Below are 21,156 nucleotides of genomic sequence, written 5' to 3'. Positions count from 1 at the left end.
GGTTACCCATCGTAACAACCTTAAACTTCAAATATAAGCATGTAAAATATAATAAATAAAAAACTAAAATTTATTTAATTAACAAAAATTTCAATCTTTACTTAATAAAGACTGTATAAAGGATAACATAATTAGTAAAGAAGGTCTCAACCATTTTATCACGCATGAAACCTTGATAGCATGAATTAATAATGATGATGATATTATTATTAGGTTTAATTACTCTGTTGGTTTTATAGTTTTGCGAAATTTTCAATTAGGTCCCTATATCTTTTTTTTCCCTTTAATTGCACAAATTTTTTTTTTGATTAGGTCCCTCTTGACAGTAATTGATTTAATTATATAGGAATCCAACTAAAAAATAAAAAATTGGTACAGCGATCCAAATAGAAGAAAATAAAAAAGTATAGAAATCCAATTAAAAAAAATTAGTGCAAAAACTCAATTAAAAGAAAAAAAAAGTATAAAAACCTCATTATAAATTTCGTGAATCTATAGAAACCAACAGAGTAATTAAACTTTATTATTATTATTATTATTATTATTATTATTATTATTATTATTATTATTATTATTAGTTGTTGTACACACACCACGACAGTAACAAGTAACGAGACAAACTTTTCACCAACGAAATACTACAAGACTAAAGTTGATAAAATATGTTTAAATATGCTATCAATTGTCTTAGGTCATTCAGGTCACTTGCCAAAGTTTAATTGATTTGCCCAAGTGATTACCATATATACTCTCACTCTGTTTTTGGTCAAATTTTGAACGGAGTTAAGACATACATAACGAGAATTAAAATGAAGAACGTGGCGTAGCTGATAACGGGTAAATGGGTAATAGCTTCTCAATTAGCCGCCACAGGCTTCACCTTCTCTCGCATGAACTGCAGTATATGATCGCGTTTCCAATTATCGATTCTGCAACGGGGAAGAGATATTCAATCAGAAACAAGCTAAAACACCATGTTTTACCTTTAAATCCTAGCACGCAAGAAAGGCATCATTTTGTTGGCAGGGTTCATTGTTAAAGAGAACTCAAACCTTCCACCTAACTAGTAGATTCTTTTATTTCAATGAAAAGAGCTTTTCCCACACAATTAAACTATTCATTTACACATAAAAAAGCTTTGGTATTTGTTAATGTTACCGATCAATTCCATAAGTATTGTAATGGAGGTTATCAGTACATTACACAACAATTGTTTATCAGAACTATGTCAGGTGTATTCACAGCATCTAAAACACAGGCATCTATGATCTATGGGAAGTCACTGCATTTTAATCGATCCTAAAAAACCAAAGTTCTCATAGCAAGATGCTCTGACAAGAAGATCAGAAGTCAGGACATTATCCTACTAGATGTGGTAACCGAATCAAAGTCTATCATGGATGAAGCAAGAAGTTAAAACCATAATTTAATTTAATTAAAGAAGTCATACCTGATTGTTTCTTTCTGATCACCTGCATGATCCAGCATGATTAGCTTTGGTGGGGAATTAAAAACATATTGAACTTTGACGGTTGGAAATTTATCCTTCTCCTCTTCAATGAAGCCAACAACTTCAGGATAGAAAACAAGCTTCCTCATGCAAACTTCCAAAATGGCTCCAGAGTATGCAACCTAAAGAAAACAATAAACAACCATTAGTACTATTTTTTGCATGCATAGCACTCTCATGAAGGATCCAGGATTTTCATTATTACTTCAAAAGCCAAAACTCTGATGCCGGTTAAGGCAAACTGAAAATTAAAATAGTATCACTCACCTTCCTATTTCACTTGACCTTAGTGTGTGTTTATATGGTGTTGGAAGATTCCAAACCATAGTTTGAAGGATGCAAACTGAATTGCAACTCTTTTTCACAATTTAACTCAAACCATGGTTTGATTTGGAAAAGAAATAAAGAAAAGTTGCTTTCCCCTTGAATCAAATTATGACTTACCATCTACAAACCAAAACACTCTAAGGCCCCATTCGGTAACTACAGGCACATGCGCACACGCAAAGAGATAATTTGCCTAACTCTGTACTTGTCTCCTTCATCAAACAAGTTTGTGTCACCAAATGTCTCAGTATTTTCCTTTTATTTTCCTAAAGTTGATAAATTCTCGCCCTTGAAAGGGAGAAAAGTACAGAATAGTGTATCTTTAAACAAAATCCAGCACTACACTAGTTCCTCAAATGCAATTTGGTGAGACCACAAGATATTATTCAACAATAATAATACACATGAAGTAATATAATTTGCATCAATAATAGTGCACGTGAAGTATACTAGTTTCTTTCTATTTGTAACCAAGAGTAATTAGTAAAAGGTAATTGCAGTTATCATAATATAAGTATTAGTGATTAATTGTGAAATCATCGTTCCCTAACTATATATAATTATCTATATACCTTGGCAGTGGCATCATTGGAATCTTCCGTGCAACACTTGTAACAATCCGATACCAGCTCTGCAACCGGAATTCTGAGCTCAATTCAAAATTTGATGGAACTAACCAAAAATAAATAAATAAAGCACGAGATCGAAAATTAAAAAGAAAAAGGAAAATTGAGATCGGAAATTGAAGAATGGAGATTACCTTTGTCTTTGACGTACTCGGAGAAAGTCTTGCAATCGGAGCACAGAGCGAGACCGGAGAATCCAAGATTCTCGCATTCTCTTGTGCTCAGTTGCTCCGCTGATGTACCTATACTCAAGGCGGCCAACAAGACCACAACCACCACCGCCGCCGCAACGCCGTAGCTACTCAGCCATCTCCTCTTCATCTCTCTCTCTCTCTCTCTCTCTGCGAGATCCAACGAGCTGAAGAAATATGAGAGGGCTGGACTCATTCAATGGGCCTTATTGTCACACTATAGTTTTCGTCTTTTGTGCTTTAATTGGATCATACCAAAAAGAGAACAGGAGTCTTGTCAAGACCAGAAAAAAAAATAACAAAGGAGTCTCTTTGACCCCAGGAAAAAAAATTATTTAAAAAAGAAAGAAAGAAAAACAGTTATGGAGTTAATTTGTATATAATTTAAAGGTTAAAAAATATATTTCAAAAAATTATATTCTTAAAAGTGTTATATCCGGATATTAAAAATGTTTATTTAGTATTATAAATGGTTATAAATTGTTTTTAATATTCACAAGAATAAGTTACAAACATATTTATTCATTAAAAGAAAAAAATATTTGACAATTAATATTGTAATTTTATATGCTGATATTTAGAGTTTAATTTTGATGTATTGACAATATAAAATGTTTTATATAGTTGTCTAATTACATTCGTTCTTTTGTATAATTATTTATGTGGTCAATATAAAATATAGTTATTTTTGTTGATGTTGCATAATTAGATATACATATAAAATTGTTTTTAATATTGGATATACATATCAAATATTCGTTTCTGTAATGGAAATAAGAATTTCAAAATTCTGATAACTATTTTTTTCCTGAGAATAATTATTTTTATGAATTAAATTTCAAAATTTCAAACAAATATACAAATGATTGTTTTTATAGACAATTTTTTAGAATAAATTAAAATCCTTTGAACCAAACACCCAACTAAAGAAGTTTTTGACATGGCTATATAATCTTTTTATTTTAATTTTTCAATTGAAAGCTTGATGATGATTGATAGTTTGATACACATTTGTTTGCAATCTATTGGCGGGAAAATTGTATGTAGCAAGTAGTCATAGTAATGAATTAGAAAAACTATAGTAAAGTAGTCACCTACTTCTAGTTTCTAACAAATATTCTCATCATCTAGCATTTTCGTCAAAGAAAATTTCTTGTATGAAGAAAGTATTTTTAAGATCTTTAAAGTTCTTGTTATTAAAAATTTTTAGGAGTCCTGGTTCATATATATATATATATATATATATATATATATATATATATATATATATATATATATATATATATATATATATGTGGTAGCAAACAAATTATATAAAGGTAGGAGATTTAGTTTGAATTTTAGGTTTTAAGTTTTGCAATGCTTTATACCACAACTTATTATTAAATCGGAGCTGTTTACGAGTAATTAATCTGAAACAGATCCTTAAATTAAGCGAGAAGGACAACAGTTTGCTCTTGTTGGAGGAGTGGTGTGGGTGGGCTCTCGAATTTGTGAGTGGCAGCAAAAAGTTTAATGAAAAGCTCCGAAGTATTGTCAGGTTTGATTTGAGTCATAGGAGAGTAATCATGTATCGCCCTGAACTGCGAAGGAGCAGCAAACAATAACCATGGAGGTGTTTTCGGTGCAGGCGAGGGGTAACCCACTAGAACAATTCCTCTAAATGTATTTAGTAACTATACTAATACAACATACCTTTTTGTTAAATATTGTTCTCAATTTTTTCATTGATAAAATTTTACCAACAATCACATTATCTAACAACTACAACTACAACTACAATATCAAAATTCAAGATACAACTGGAGAAAAATAGGTGATGGACTATACCAGTATACCTCGGCTTAAGGATCTTTGACGGAGTATAATAAATATTGGTGCTATTAATAAACATTTGTGCCACTTTTCATCTTTGCGTATGCAACTTTGCAAGTGCCTACGCACCTTTGTAAGAATTATACTTGTGCGTAAGCATTCTGCTCCATGCACAAACATACTTGCCATCTCTTCCTTTTGTGCTTACACACACGGATCGTGCATACGCATCCAAGCCAATTTTTCCAATTCCCAATTTCAAAATCTATCGCAATCGCTTTTGGGCATAGCGCTAGCACTGCTGGCGCTGAAGTGTGTTTGAAAATTTGGCCCTGGCACTACTGGACATAACGCTAGCGCTACTGGCACTAAGGCATGTTGCAAATGAGGCCCTGCTGGACATAGCGCTGGCGCTGCTGGAGCTAAAGCATGTTGCAAATGGATTTAATAGTTACATCTTTTACTTAATAAGCTAAGTACTACATGGTTATTAAATTGTCTCCATCAAAATCTGTAAACCACTAATGTGCTTTGATATAGGAGCCGGAAGCACTCCGTTGCATTATGCTGCTTGTGGGAAAAATTTGAAATACTGTCAGGTAAGAATAGCTTCAACTTTGATCTGTAATATTCCATCTTTTCCTTTGAATCTAGCAAAAATGTTTTTATTCTTCTAGATCAGATCCTCCTTTCGGGATGTGCAACTCGAAAAGCTTTGAATTGCAATGGGGATAAGGTATTCTAATTTGACTGTTTATTACTAAATTTTTGCTTGTTCTACAATATATATGATACAAAGATGAAAGTTATTATTTCTTACTATCATATGGGTTACAGTGAGTTTGAACTTATTTGAGAAAAAAATGGAAGGAACCACTTCCAATTTTTTTTACTGATCTTATACTTCCAATCAAAAATATTTTCTACTCAGTGGTGATGCCTATTCAATATTGGTTCGAATAACAGTGATCACAATGCAAGAACACATGTACTAGGTTGATTATTTGGTTAGCATCTCAGTAAACTATCTCCTTCTATAGATTTTCATACAAAAACAAGAATCATGGACATAAGCAATTGGTGGAAAGAGGAGGTTGAACGGTAAGATAGTGTAGATAGATACGATGTGTTGAAAGAGAAGAGTCAGAAAGTGAAGTGGATGATGATCCTGAAGCCTTCAAGTATTAACAAAGCATCAGAATTATGCTATAATCTATCATCAATTGAAAAGAAAGTTTGGGTCATAAGGTAGAACTTAGTGCTTACCAGCTAGTATTCTCAAATTACATTGCTTATTATTACCAGCTAGTATTATTGATGCCGAAGCATCTTATCAGTTATTTTAGTACTTTTTCATTGAATAAATCATTCATTTGATTCATTAATCAAGTATATTAAGGGTCATTTTCAATTAATGCTTGCATGTGAAAGAATTATTAGAGATTAGTGATTTTTGTGCTAACTCATAATCTTTCAAATCAAGTTTTGATGCATCTTGCTTAATAAGTTTTAAAAGGTTTATGAACACAAGATACTTCAAAGACTGTGTGTTTGATCGTAGGTAAAAAAAAAAAAGAAAAGAGATTAAGAGTTGATTGAAGAGAGACGTGGAGCCCTTATTCACTTTGGGTCATCCAAGATCAAACTTCCAAAGTTCTCCCAGGGAGCCTTAAGATGTTGCTAACGTCAGGTCTGCATGGAAAGCCCCCTCACAGACGTGTTCGAGAATAGATTATCTAATCTTTTTGGAAGTAATAGATTATCTAATAGATTATTAGGTGTATTTTTTTTAGTAGTAGCAGTAACTACAGAATGTATATCGTATGAGTTGGAGCTAAATTAACTTGTACTAACCTTATCTATTGCCATCTCTTGATTCTTGATATATATAGTGTATTTTTTGGTTAACTTAAAATCCTCCTCATGCTACTAATTATAGTAGATTGTTGTTAGTTTTCAAATTAATCTCACTTTCATATTATGTATTTGTAATAGGGATCAATTTCTTTAAATATTTTAGCACTAGAAACATATAAAAGCTACTTGCAATTTTAACATAAATGCGAGTGGTAATTGATAAAAAAATAGAAGAAATATTTAAATACATCTCAATGAAAACACAATTCTAATCATCTAGAAGCACACCAATCTTATTCCTCTACATCATTTTCTTCAATATGACAACTGCATCATAGATCCTGTCAGCAACCTTCTTCACATATCCAAAGTAAGCATAACTCCAATTATTTTTGAAATACAAAATCCCAATAATTCTTCAGAAATCAGTTGCAAAGCCAAGGGATGCAATTGAGTAAAACAACGCTTTGTCAAGCTGGTCATTTTCCATGTCTTCATCTTCATAGCCTTCAAAGGTAGAAACATGATGAAGACCATGACCGGGACAATATTTTGGGAGTAGAGCTCAACAGAGATATTAATTACCAGTGTAATTGAGTGAATCATTCAAGGTTTGAAATTGCTTTTCAACTGAAATTGGTCCTAAGAAGTTGTTGTATGATAAATTCAACTGACTTAGAGAATATAAGTCAATCATACTTTTTGGAATACCACCACAAAGATGATTATGAGACAAGTCAATAGACTCCAATGACCTCATGTCTCCAATCATTTCAGGAATCTTGCCTGACAAATTATTGTAGGAGAAATTGAGTCCAATCAATCTTGACAGGGAAGATATTCCAGTAGAAATTGATCCAGACAATAAGTTATTTGAGAAGTCCAAGTTACTACATATATCAAATTACCAATGTAATCAAGTTCTCTTCCTTTAATGACTTCCTTCACATCCTCTTTGTCCCACCATTACGAATTGGACAAATATGAATTCTCGTTATATAAGAGTATATGCTGAAATCATTCCTGTAATATTGGCAATGCAATGAGGAATTGGGCCTACTAATTTATTTTCAGCAAGGTCCAAGATTTGCAATGCATCAAATTGACAGAGGCTTAAAGGAATGCCAACATATAACCAATTTCTTCTCATCCTAAGAATTTGGAAGTATGAAAATTCACTGCCATTCCAAGAAGGTATGAAACCTGATAGTTGATTCTCCCCAACATCTAATGATCTCAAGTTTTTCATGTTTGACAAACATGAAGGAAGTTTTTCTTGAAACTTATTATTATTCAGATGTAGTAACTCCAATAATAAAAGATTTCAAATTGTGCTTAGAATTTTGCCAGATAGATAATTATTGGAAACATCAAAATACAACAAACATTCAAATTTTTCAATGAACTTGGCAACAAACCATTCATGAAGTTATTACTGAGAAGCAAAGACTTCACGTTGGGGATTTTATGTGGAAAGCTTTCAGAAATGAATCCAGTTATTTAATTATGCGAAAAATCTAAGTACAAGTGGCTCATGACCTGAGGGCACGAATTTATTAATCCATTCATTGAGCCTTGTAAGTAGTTTGAAGAAAGATCATGCACAACCAAATTTTTGAGTTGACCCAGATTTTGAAGAATATTACCACTCAAATTATTATAAGAAAGATATACAAGACATAGATCAACAAGTTTTTCAAGACTCAACGATATTGATCCATTAAAAAAGTTAAATGCAAGAATTAACTTTCTCAATTTTTTTAAATTTTCAATAGAAGAAGGAATGGGACCGGAGAATGAATTCTTAGACAAATAAACTTCTATTAAATTTTTAAATTTTCCCAACCAACTGTGCAAAAGACCATCGAATTTATTCGTATTCAAATATAGGTACTCTAAAGCATAGCCATTACAGCCAAATAGAGTTACTTTGTTGTTGAAAGCCAATCTTTGAACATTGCTGTCAGACAAATCCATGTATTTTACATGACATAGATTACTCAAAATTAATGATAGAAAATCCTCTTCTATGGTAGTGACTGTGAAATTATTCATAGAAAGATCAAGACTCATTAGACTCTTTAACTCGCCTAACCACGAAGGAAGTGAATTAAAGTAGTTTTTAGAAAGTTTAAGATGTGTGAGAAATGTCAAATTGCGTAAACTATAAGGAATTGGACCATCAAGCTTATTAGCCTAAAGATTTAACTCAACAAGGTTTTCAAACTTCCTCAACGGTACTATTGAAGTTAGGCTATTTTCACTGAAATCATGAGACCTAATGGAAGTGATGTTCTGAAGAATAGATGGGAGATCACTAACAAAACCACAGTCCCTAAGGATTATTACTTGAAGGTGCTCAAAATGAGCAAACCATTGTGGCGGCCAAATTAAATTCTGATTAGAAGAAAGACGGAGGTCTTTAATGGAGGTCAGATTTCTCAAAGGATCAAGGACTGTAATATTATTCAGAGACAAATCCAGTTTAATAAGATTGTGAAAATTGGCTAACCATGATGGCAAAGAGTTTAGATCATTACCTGAGATGTCAAGGACTTTGATGGAAGTGGTATTCTGAAAAGGATGTAGGACTGATGATGAAGGGTGATTAAGAGAATTTCATGCAAGACTGAGGACTTGGAGACGAGTGAGATTTATGAGAGGGAAAATAGGATCAGAAACAAGTGATTTTGCAAAGTTATAGGAAAGTAGATATAAATGTAAGAGAGAAGGAAGCATGTTGAGTACCTTATACAGATCCATGGAAAGATCCATTTGTGTCAAGCCAAGATATTGTAATGAGAAAAATGGAGCAAGCCAAGTACTTTCAGTACCGTTGGTGAAAGTGATTATATCATCGAGATAAAGAGCACGCAAGTTAGTGAGGTTGCTAATAGTGCTGCTGGGAACGGAATAGCGCGCCTTCTCCTTGCAAAGAAAGATAGCTTAGGCGTTGCATAGGTGATGAGCGGATAATTTATACGTTTTTTGGCATTGTTTTTATATAGTTTTTAGTAAGTTTGAGCTACTTTTAGGGATGTTTTCATTAGTTTTTATGTTAAATTCACATTTTTGGACTTTACTATGAGTTTGTGTGTTTTTCTGTGATTTCAGGTAAATTCTGGCTGAAATTGAGGGACTTGAGCAAAACTCTGAAGAAGGCTGACAAAAGGACTGCTGATGCTGTTGGAATCTGACCTCCCTGCACTCGAAATGGATTTTCTGGAGCTACAGAACTCCAATTGGCGCGCTCTCAACGGCGTTGGAAAGTAGACATCCAGGGCTTTCCAGAAATATATAATAGTCCATGCTTTATTCGAAGATTGACGACGTAACTTGGCGTTGAACGCCAAGTTCATGCTGCTGTCTAGAGTTAAACGCCAGAAAAACGTCATGATCCGGAGTTGAACGCCCAAAACACGTCATAACTCGAAGTTCAACTCCAAGAGAAGCCTTAGCTCGTGGATTGATCAAGCTCAGCCCAAACATACACCAAGTGGGCCCCGGAAGTGGATTTATGCATCAATTACTTACTCATGTAAACCCTAGGAGCTAGTCTAGTATATATAGGACATTTATCTATTGTATTAGACATCTTTGGTCTCAGTTTGGTTTTATTCTTCATCCTAAGAGATCATTGATCACGTTAGAGGGGCTGGCCATTCGGCCATGCCTGAACCCTTTGCTTATGTATTTTCAACGGTGGAGTTTCTGCACACCATAGATTAAGGGTGTGGAGCTCTGCTGTACCTCAAGTATTAATGCAATTCTATTTTCTTTTATTCAAATCTCTCTTATTCTTATTCCAAGATATTCATTCGTACCCAAGAACATGATGAATGTGATGATAAGTAACCCTCATTATCATTCTCACTCATGAACGCACGTGATTGACAACCACTTCCGTTCTACATGCAACAGAGCTTGAGTCTTGTGTTAATCTTTAAGTTTGGTGTCAATTGCATGCTTTTAAAATTTTTCTTGCATTCTTTTCGAAAATCTCATGCATTCATAGTGTTCTTCATGATCTTCAAGTTGTTCTTGATAAGTCTTCTTGTTTGATCTTGATGATTTCTTGTTTTGTGTTGTTTGTTGTTTTTCATGTGCACTTTTGCATTCATATTTTCCATGCATTAAAGATTTCTAAGTTTGGTGTCTTGCATGTTTTCTTTGCATTAAAAATTTTTCAAATTATGTTCTTGATGTTCATCATGATCTTCAAAGTGTTCTTGGTGTTCATCTTGACATTCATAGCATTCTTGCATGCATTCATTGTTTTGATCTAAAAATTTCATGCATTGAATATTTTTGTTGTTTTTCTCTTTCATAATTAAAAATTCAAAAAATCAAAAAAATATCTTTTCCTTATTTTCCTCCAAATTTTCGAAATTTTGGGTTGACTTGGTCAAAAATTTTTAAAATTAGTTGTTTCTTACAAGTCAAGTCAAAATTTCAATTTTAAAAATCTTATCTTTTCAAAATCTTTTTCAAAAATCATATCTTTTTCATTTTTTTATAAATTTCGAAAATTTCAAAAATCTTTTTCAAAATATTTTCAAAATCTTTTTCTTATCTTTATATCAAATTTTCGAAAATTATCTAACAATTAATGTGATTGGTTCAAAAATTTGAAGTTTGTTACTTTCTTGTTAAGAAAGGTTCAATCTTTAAGTTCTAGAATCTTATCTTGTAGTTTCTTGTTAGTTGAGTCTTTTTAAAAATTAAATCTTTTTCAAAATATCTTTTTATTAAAATTTTTATCTTATCTTTTTATCTTTTATCTTATCTTTTTCAAAAAATTTTTCTTTTTTTCAAAAATTGATTTCAAAATATCTTATCTAACTTGCTATCTTCTTATCTTTTTCAATTTTGATTTCAAATCTTTTTCAAACAACTAACTAACTTCTTGTTTGCTTTTTGTCTTTTTCAAAACCATCTAACTACTTTTCCCTCTCTAATTTTCGAAAATATCTCTCTCTTTTTCAAAAATTCTTTTTAATTAATTAATTGTTTCATGTTTTAATTTTAATTACACTTTATTTCTAATTTTCGAAAATCACTAACCTCTTTTTCAAAATTATTTTCGAAATCTCCCTCCTCTTTTCTTCTTCTATTTAATTATTTAATTACTAACACTTCTCTTCACCTCTCTTCATCAAAAAAATCCGAATCACCTTCTTCATTCTTCTACCCCTTTCTTTTTCTACTAACATAAAGGAATCTCTATACTGTGACATAGAGGATTCCTCTTTCTTTTCTTGTTTTCTTCTCTTTCATATGAGCAGGAACAGGGAAAAAGGCACTCTTGTTGAAATTGATCCAGAACCTGAAAGGACTCTGAAGAGAAAATTAAGAGAAGCTAAATTACAACAATCCAGAAATAACCTTTCAGAAATTTTCGAACAGGAGAAGGACATGGCAGCCGAAAATAATAATAATAATGCAAGGAGAATGCTTGGTGACTTCACAAAGCCAACGTCCAAGTTTGATGGAAGAAGCATCTCCATTCCTGCCATTGGAGCCAATAACTTTGAGCTTAAACCTCAACTAGTTGCATTAATGCAACAAAACTGCAAGTTTTATGGACTTCCATCTGAAGATCCTTATCAGTTCTTAACTGAGTTCTTGCAGATCTGTGAGACTGTAAAGACGAATGGAGTTGATCCTGAAGTCTACAGACTCATGCTTTTCCTTTTTGCTGTAAGAGACAGAGCTAGAATGGTTGGATTCACAACCTAAGGATAGCCTGGACTCATGGGATAAGCTGGTCACTGCCTTCTTGGATAAATTCTTTCCTCCTCAAAAGCTGAGCAAGCTAAGAGTGGATGTTCAAACCTTCAAGCAAAAAGATGGTGAATCCCTCTATGAAGCTTGGGAAAGATACAAGCAGTTGACCAAAAGATGTCCATCTGACATGTTTTCAGAATGGACCCTATTAGATATATTCTATTATGGTCTCTCTGAATTTTCGAAAATGTCACTGGACCACTCTGCAGGTGGATCTATTCACCTGAAGAAAACGCCTGAAGAGGCTCAAGAACTCATTGACATGGTTGCAAACAACCAGTTCATGTATACCTCTGAGAGGAATTCCGTAAATAATGGGATACCTCAGAAGAAAGGAGTTCTTGAAATTGATGCTCTGAATGCCATATTGGCTCAGAACAAAATGTTGACTCAACAGGTCAACATAATCTCTCAAAATCTGAATGGATTGCAACATGCATCCAACAGTACTAGAGAGGTAGCTTCTGAAGAAGCTTATGATCCTGAGAACCCTGCCATGGCAGAGGTTAATTATATGGGTGAACCTTATGGAAACACCTATAATCCATCATGGAGAAATCATCCAAATTTCTCCTGAAAGGATCAACAAAAGCCTCAACAAGGCTTTAACAATGGTGGACGCAATAGGCTAAGCAATAGCAAGCCATATCCATCATCTTCTCAGCAACAGACAGAGAATTCTGAACAAAACACTTCTAATTTAGCCAATATTGTCTCTGATCTGTCAAAGGCCACTTTCAGTTTCATGAATGAAACAAGATCCTCCATCAGAAATTTGGAGGCACAAGTGGGCCAGCTGAGTAAGAAAGTCATTGAAACTCCTCCCAGTATTCTCCCAAGCAATACAGAAGAAAATCCAAAAGGAGAGTGCAAGGCCATTGATGTGATCAATGTGGCCGAATGCACAAGGGAGGAGGAGGACGAAAATCCTAGTGAGGAAGACCTCCTGGGACGTCCTTCAAGCAAGAAGGAGTTTCCTATTAAGGATCCAGAGGAATCGGAGGCTCATCTAGAGACCATAGAGATTCCATTAAATCTCCTTCTGCCATTCATGAGCTCTGAAGACTATTCTTCCTCTGAAGAGGATGAAGATGTGACTGGAGAGCAAGTTGCTCAATATTTAGGAGCTATCATGAAACTGAATGCCAAGCTGTTTGGTAATGAGACTTGGGAAAGTGAACCTCCCTTGCTCATTAGTAAACTAGATACTTGGATTCAGAAAACTCTACCTCAAAAGAAACAAGATCCTGGCAAGTTCTTAATACCTTGTACCATTGGCACCATGAGCTTTGAAAAAGCTCTATGTGATCTGGGGTCAGGGATAAATCTTATGCTACTCTCTGTAATGGAGAAGCTGGGGATCATTGAGGTACAACCTTCCTTGTTCTCATTGCAATTAGCAGATAAGTCATTGAGACAAGCTTATGGAATAGTAGAGGACGTGCTAGTAAAGGTTGAAGGCCTTTACATCCCTGCTGATTTCATAATCCTAGACACTAGGAAGAAAGATGATAAATGCATCATCCTAGGAAGACCTTTCCTAGCCACAGCAGGAGCTGTGATAGATGTCAACAGAGGAGAATTAGTCCTTCAATTGAATGGGGACTACATTGTGTTTAAAGCACATAGCCATCCCTCTGTGACAAAAGAGAGTAAGCAGGAAGAGCTTCTCTCAGTTCAGAGTCAAGAAGAGCCTACACAGTCAAACTCTAAGTTTGGTGTTGTGAGGCCACAACCAAACTCTAAGTTTGGTGTTAAGACCCCATATCCAAACTCTAAGTTTGGTGTTGGCAACTATACAACATTGACCTGATCACCTTGTGGCTCCATGAGAGCCACTGTCAAGCTATTGACATTAAAGAAGCGCTTGTTGGGAGGCAACCCAATTTTATTTATCTAATTTTATTTTATTTTGTTTTAGTGTTATTTTTGTGTTTAATTAGGTACATGATCATGAGGAGTCACGAAAAAATCAAAAAAATTAAAAACAGAGTCAAAAACAGAAGAAAAAAATTTTTCACCCTGGAGGACGCACGGGCTGGCGTTCAACGCCAGTAAGGTGCATCTGGCCGGCGTTCAACGCCAGAACAGAGCACCATTCTGGCGCTGAACGCCAGAAACAAGCAACATTCTGGCGCTGAACGCCAGGAATGTGCCCAGAGAGGAAAAACTGGCGCTGAACGCCAGTAACAAGCATCAAACTGGCGTTCAACGCCAGAAACATGCTTTACATGGGCGTTGAACGCTCAGAATGTGCACCAATGGGCGTTTAAACGCCAGAATGGTGTGCCAAGGCATTTTACATGCCTATATGGTGAAGGAATGGTATTTCTTTTCACCTCAGGATCTGTGGACCCCACAGGATCCCCACCTACCTCGCCCTCTCTCTTTCCATTCTATTTTTCATTCACCACCTACATCTATCCACTCTTCCCCATACACCCCACCTACCTTTACAATTCAACTTCTCTTTCCCACCCAATCCCACCCATATAGCCGAATCCATCTCCTCTCACTCACCTCCATTCTCTTCTTCTTCTTCTTCTTCTCTTCTTTTCTTTCTTGCTCGAGGGCGAGCAATATTTTAAGTTTGGTGTGGTAAAAGCATAGCTTTTTTTTGCTTTTCCATTACCATTAATGGCACCTAAGGCCAGAGAAACCTCAAAGGGAAGACAAAAGCTTCCACCTCTGAGTCTTGGGAGAAAAAAAAAATATAAGCCGTCATAGCTCAGTGGTAGAACATATGGCTGCAAATCAAGAGATCCCTGAGATACCTCAGGGAATAAGTTATCCTCCACACAAATATTGGAAGCAACTAAGGGAAGAAACACCAAAATTACTAGGAATCATTCAACAGAAGCAAGGAAGAGACATAGAGGAGCTCAAAAAGCACCATTGGACCTTCAAGAAGGCGCCACCCTCACTCAGGTGGATTCATTCCTTGTTCTTTATTTCTTTCTGTTTTCGGTTTTTAATGTTGTGTTTATCTATGTTTTGTGTCTCTACTTCATGATCATTAGCATGTAACCATGCCTTAAAGCTATGAATAAAATCCATTAATCCTTCACCTCTCTTAAATGAAAAATGTTTTAATTCAAAAGAACAAGAAGTACATGAATTTCGAAATTATCCTTGAATTTAATTTAATTATATTGATGTGGTGGCAATACTTTTTGTTTTCTGAATGAATGTTGGAACAGTGCATATTTTTGATCTTGTTGTTTATGAGTGTTAAAATTGTTGGCTCTTGAAAGAATGATGAACAAAGAGAAATGTTATTGATGATCTGAAAAATCATGAAATTGATTCTTGAAGCAAGAAAAAGCAGTGAAAAAGCAAAAGCTTGTGAAAAAAAAAAGTGGCGAAAAAAATAGAAAGAAAAAGAAAAAGCAAGCAGAAAAAGCCAATAGACCTTAAAACCAAAAGGCAAGGGTAAAAACGATCCAAGGCTTTGAGCATCAATGGATAGGAGGGCCCAAGGAAATAAAATCCAGGCCTAAGCGGCTAAATCAAGCTGTCCCTAACCATGTGCTTGTGTCATGAAGGTCCAAGTGAAAAGCTTGGGACTGAGTGGTTAAAGTCGTGATCCAAAGCAAAAGAGTGTGCTTAAGAGCTCTGGACACCTCTAACTGGGGACTTTAGCAAAGCTAAGTCACAATCTGAAAAGGTTCACCCAGTTATGTGTCTGTGGCATTTATGTATCCGGTGGTAATACTGGAAAACAAAGTGCTTAGGGCCACGGCCAAGACTCATAAGTAGCTGTGTTCAAGAATCAACATGCTTAACTAGGAAAGTCAATAACACTATCCGAAATTCTAAGTTCCTAGAGACGCCAATCACTCTAAACTACAAAGGAAAAAGTGAGATGCCAAAACTGTTCAGAAGCAAAAAGCTACAAGTCCCGCTCATCTAATTAAATTAATATTCATTGATATTCTGAGATTTATAATATATTCTCTTCTTTTATCCTATTTGATTTTCAGTTGCTTGGGGACAAGCAACAATTTAAGTTTGGTGTTGTGATGAGCGGATAATTTATACGCTTTTTGGCATTGTTTTTATATAGTTTTTAGTAAGTTTGAGCTACTTTTAGGGATGTTTTCATTAGTTTTTATGTTAAATTCACATTTCTGGACTTTACTATGAGTTTGTGTGTTTTTCTGTGATTTCAGGTAAATTCTGGCTGAAATTGAGGGACTTGAGCAAAACTCTGAAGAAGGCTGACAAAAGGACTGCTGATGCTGTTGGAATCTGACCTCCCTGCACTCGAAATGAATTTTCTGGAGCTACAGAACTCCAATTGGCGCGCTCTCAACGGCTTTGGAAAGTAGACATCCAGGGCTTTCCAGAAATATATAATAGTCCATACTTTATTCGAAGATTGATGACGTAACTTGGCGTTGAACGCCAAGTTCATGCTGCTGTCTAGAGTTAAACGCCAGAAAAATGTCATGATCCGGAGTTGAACGCCCAAAACACGTCATAACTCGAAGTTCAACTCCAAGAGAAGCCTTAGCTCGTGGATTGATCAAGCTCAGCCCAAACATACACCAAGTGGGCCCCGGAAGTGGATTTATGCATCAATTACTTACTCATGTAAACCCTAGGAGCTAGTCTAGTATATATAGGACATTTATCTATTGTATTAGACATCTTTGGTCTCAGTTTGGTTTTATTCTTCATCCTAAGAGATCATTGATCACGTTAGAGGGGCTGGCCATTCGGCCATGCCTGAACCCTTTGCTTATGTATTTTCAACGGTGGAGTTTCTGCACACCATAGATTAAGGGTGTGGAGCTCTGCTGTACCTCAAGTATTAATGCAATTCTATTTTCTTTTATTCAAATCTCTCTTATTCTTATTCCAAGATATTCATTCGTACCCAAGAACATGATGAATGTGATGATAAGTAACCCTCATTATCATTCTCACTCATGAACACACGTGATTGACAACCACTTCCGTTCTACATGCAACAGAGCTTGAATGTGTATCTCTTAGATTCCCAAACAGAATCTTCGTGGTATAAGCTAGATAGATGGCGGCATTTATGAGGATCCGGAAAGTCTCACCTTGTCTGTGGTATTCCGAGTAGGATCCTGGGAATCCGAAAAGTCTAACCTTATCTGTGGTATTCCGAGTAGGATTCCGGTAATGAATGACTGTGACGTGCTTCAGACTTGCAAGTGCTGGGCGTTAGTGACAGATGCAAAAGAATCAAGGGATTCTATTCCAGTAGGAGCGAGAACCAACCGGTGATTAGCCGTACTGTGACAGAGTGCGTGAGCATAGTTTTCACTGCGAGGATGGGATGTAGCCATCAACCATGGGTGATGCCTCCAGACGATTAGCCGTGCGAGTGACAGCCGCATAGGATCATTTTCCCGAGAGGATTGAAAGTAGCCACCGCTGATGGTGAACCCCTATACAAAGCTTGCCATGGAAAGGAGTAAGAAAGATTGAGTAGAAGCAGTAGGAGAGCAGGCGTCCTTGAGCCATACAGCATCTCCATTCGCTTATCTGAAATTCCCACCAATGAATCTGCATAAGTCTTCTACCCTTTTTATAATCTATTTTCTTATTTTTATTTTCGAATCCATAAACCAATTTAATCTGCCTAACTGAGATTTGCAAGGTGACCATAGCTTGCTTCATACCAACAATCTCTGTGGGATCGACCCTTACTCACGTAAGGTTTATTACTTGGACGACCCAGTACACTTGCTGGTTAGTTGAACGGAGTTGTGATAACAACTGGTGCCACAATAATAATTTCATACAACTTAAAGAACAGTGATCACAATTTCGTCCACCAATAGGACCAAAGAATTCTAGAACAGTACGGATTCAAACTCTAGAAAGATCCAAATAAGTCAAATGTTAAAGTTGTGACAGATATGGATTAACATTTTTCAAAGCATCCATCACAGTGGGGACAAATATGATCATCAGCATCAGCATCAGACATTAGTGGTTTTAAATTTGAGTCAGTAAAGAAATACGAACTGAAGAAATACAAACAGGGATCGTTGAGATCAAGCATGACAACATGTCCAGTGAAATTATCGCATGCTATGCCTTCCCATTCACAGCAGTCACCATTGCCTTTCCAAGATGGAAGTAGTAGTGGTTTCAAACATCTTTTGAAATTAAGGAGAGCCTGTCTTTCTGGCTGAAGGCAGGTATAGAAAACTCCAATTTGAGTGATGAGTAGCACCACCACAACCACATCAAAAGTAGTAGTGTTGTTGGAGTATTCTTTTCCTCTCATTTTTCACCAAGAAATTCAAACAAGTTAAGAAGGAAGCGATCTTAAAGGGTTTTTTCTCGGACTCTACTTTCAACAAGAGGCTAAAAGGCAAAGATATGTATGTAGTATAGTGTTTGGTATAGAGAGAAACTCCTCCAGTTTCCACATTTATAGTGTGTCTAACTCTCACGAAAATCATCATTGCATGTGTGAGGAAATTTCCTAGAAATTTCATTGTCCACATTCATAGGGTGTCTAACTCTCACCAAAATCGTCGAGGAAATTTCTTAGAAATTTAATTGCAATGAGTCAGAGTCAACAACACAAGCGGCACTAGCTTAGGACTTGAAGTTTTCTAAAGAAAAGTCTTTCTAATTTACAATGTGCTTACCAGCTAGTATCTCTCATAGACGTGTTCGAGCACGTCCCAATAAGCCAAGCAGCATCCTCTTGGGCGTCTCTCATCTGGGACGTTGGTGGACGAAATTGTGATTAACAATAATGGCTCTTTGGCATGTGCCAAAAAGAACTAACTCAGCACTTTCTTTTCACAACTCCGTTCAACTTAACCAGCAAGTGTACTGGGTCATCCAAGTAATACCTTACGTGAGTAAGGGTCGATCCCACAGAGATTGTTGGTATGAAGCAAGCTATTGTTACCTTGTAAATCTCAGTTAGGCAGATTAAAAGGTTTTGGGTTTCGAAAATTAATAAATAAATAGAAAATAAAAGGGATAGAAATACATATGTAAATCAATAGTGGAAATTTCAGATAAGCGTATGGAGATGCTGTGCTCCTCTTGAATCTCTACTTTCTTATTACATTCATCCAATCCTTCCTACGTCCTTCACATTTGGGCAATGCATGGAGCCCCTTGACTCTTAAGACGTGGCTCACGCTGACACAATTAAGTAAAGATCTTTGTTACTATAATCCACTAGGATTGATTCCTTGCTGAATTTTTTCATTTTTAGAAAGTTTAAAGATTTGAGAAGTAAGTTATTGGTCTATGACTGTTATATTTTTCAACAAATGGGCTTCGGAAGCAATTTGAAATTTTAAATAAAAACTAAGCAAAAGTGTATTTTTAGAGGAAGCGTGTCATGACATCTTTGCATGGCCTCAGCCGTGCATGGAAACTTACCGCTTCACAAAAATGGCATGGTGCACTCCAAAATACACCAAAAATTCCACTCCAAGAACTAAATTTTGTGGCGCAACTAGTGAAATAGCCCATGCCTTTGCCAAGGCTTATTTGAATCAAGGCTTATTTGAGTGGTGTGGATGATGCCACTAAGTGCGTGCTCCACGCCACTTGAGATGGTGAGGTTGGGGTGAGTCTGAGTGGCGTGGATGAAGCGTGCTCCACGCCACTAGAAAGAGGGTGATGTTGGGGCACCTGGAAAGGGTTGGAGAGGGTTTGAGTGGCGTGGATGACTCCACTAAATGCGTGCTCCATGACAAGGAAGAAGGCGAGGTTGGGTGAGATGGATAACATGAGGGCGTGCTCCAAGCTAAGGTAAGAGGCAAGGTTGGGGTGAGGTTGAGTGGCGTGGATGACGCCACTAAGTGCATGCTCCACGCCACTAGAGAAGAGTAATGTTGGGGCACCCATTTCGTGCCATGGAGATTATATGGTCAATAAGCAAGTGAGATCTATCTTGGATAAGTAATTCAATTGCAAATTCGATTATATGTTCAGCAATCTTTCAAACATGGTGGTTTTCATTTTGATTTAATATGAGCACCTCCCTATTGTTTCCATAGAAGATAAAAGCATGTCCTATCATATAATTCACCAACTAGTTTTATGGCTATTATATCCAATAGGATGATGACATCTTATGATATTTATGTGTTTCTTCAGGATAAGGAAAGCACTAGCCAGGATATTTATGGGATTCTCATCAGCACTAGCGAGGTCATTGCATTAGCTTTCCAAGCTTAAAAAAATAGTTTTAAGGCCATAATGAAAAGGCTAGTTGGTGAGCCTTTTTCTTTTTTTTTCTTTTCATTGTTCATGCTTTAGTCTCAGTATTTTTCTATTTCGGCTTTTATTATTGATGGGGCTTCTTTTTTTCATGTATTGTGAAAGTAGGTTTGCCATTAAGGAGAACTGAGAAGTAATCCTTCTTTCAAATGAAGCATTGTACCTATTACGTTTTGAGTTTACTAACTGAGACCATGTAATTTGAAACTTAATCCATGTTTGAATGCCTTAGACCATGGATATTGTCTTGTATATGGTAACAAAGGAAAACTTGGTTACACTAAGAGGCATCAATATTATGTCTGCAGATTATGAATTTTACAGCATTCAAAACTTATTTAAGCTTAAATATTTTATACTTATCTCAAACTTTTATAAAGGAATATTGTTATTGCAGAAGGTTAACAGGAAAATCAAAAAACAAAATGGTTAAAATATCAACAATCTTTATGGTATTTAATTTTGGTGGAATGTTAATATAAAGCAGTTTTATACATATCCAATTACATAATGTTACTGAGAAAAAGTAAAGAAAGATCTGAAGTTCTGTTCCTGATGAATCATAAAACTGTGTATGTGTTTGTATTGAATGAATGATCATGGAAGCTCCCTTTCCAAAACAAGCTCAATCAGTATTTATACTAAGAGGGAAAATTATAATACTAGGCTAGCTTATGTAACTGCATTCTATTTTGCTAACTGATTCAAAGGCTAAATTGGAATCTTGGTCAATCTTGCCTCCCTCAAAGTCAAGGACACTCTTAGAGTGAGCTTGAGTTTGTCCAAGAACCAATTAAAGGAG

The 21,156-nt window shown here is 35.6% G+C and overlaps 1 protein-coding gene across 1 annotated transcript; it reads right to left on the bottom strand.

The window, feature by feature from the left end:
- Positions 1 to 621: 621 nt before the first annotated feature.
- Positions 622 to 3,002, bottom strand: LOC112715469 (uncharacterized). The gene is made up of 4 exons (XM_025767231.2): positions 2,598 to 3,002; positions 2,410 to 2,468; positions 1,451 to 1,632; positions 622 to 929 (listed from the first exon to the last, which is right to left on the bottom strand). The coding sequence occupies exons 1-4, from the start codon at positions 2,848 to 2,850 to the stop codon at positions 857 to 859; spliced, it is 567 nt and encodes a 188-aa protein (XP_025623016.1). The 5' UTR covers positions 2,851 to 3,002; the 3' UTR covers positions 622 to 856.
- Between the last annotated feature and the right edge of the window lie 18,154 nt (positions 3,003 to 21,156).

This window comes from Arachis hypogaea, chromosome 10 (genome assembly GCF_003086295.3).
Source record: "Arachis hypogaea cultivar Tifrunner chromosome 10, arahy.Tifrunner.gnm2.J5K5, whole genome shotgun sequence".
Lineage (NCBI taxonomy): Eukaryota > Viridiplantae > Streptophyta > Magnoliopsida > Fabales > Fabaceae > Arachis > Arachis hypogaea.
The sequence above is the reverse complement of the archived record's forward strand: the minus strand, read 5'-3'. Positions and strand labels throughout refer to the sequence as shown.

Coding starts and splice junctions, on each gene's coding strand:
- LOC112715469 (XM_025767231.2), bottom strand. CDS start 2,850: ATGAGTCCAGCCCTCTCATATTTCTTCAGCTCGTTGGATCTCGCAGAG. Junction 1,633..2,409: donor CCAATGATGCCACTGCCAAG/GTATATAGATAA, acceptor TGTTTTCTTTAG/GTTGCATACTCTGGAGCCAT. Junction 930..1,450: donor GATCAGAAAGAAACAATCAG/GTATGACTTCTT, acceptor TCCCCGTTGCAG/AATCGATAATTGGAAACGCG.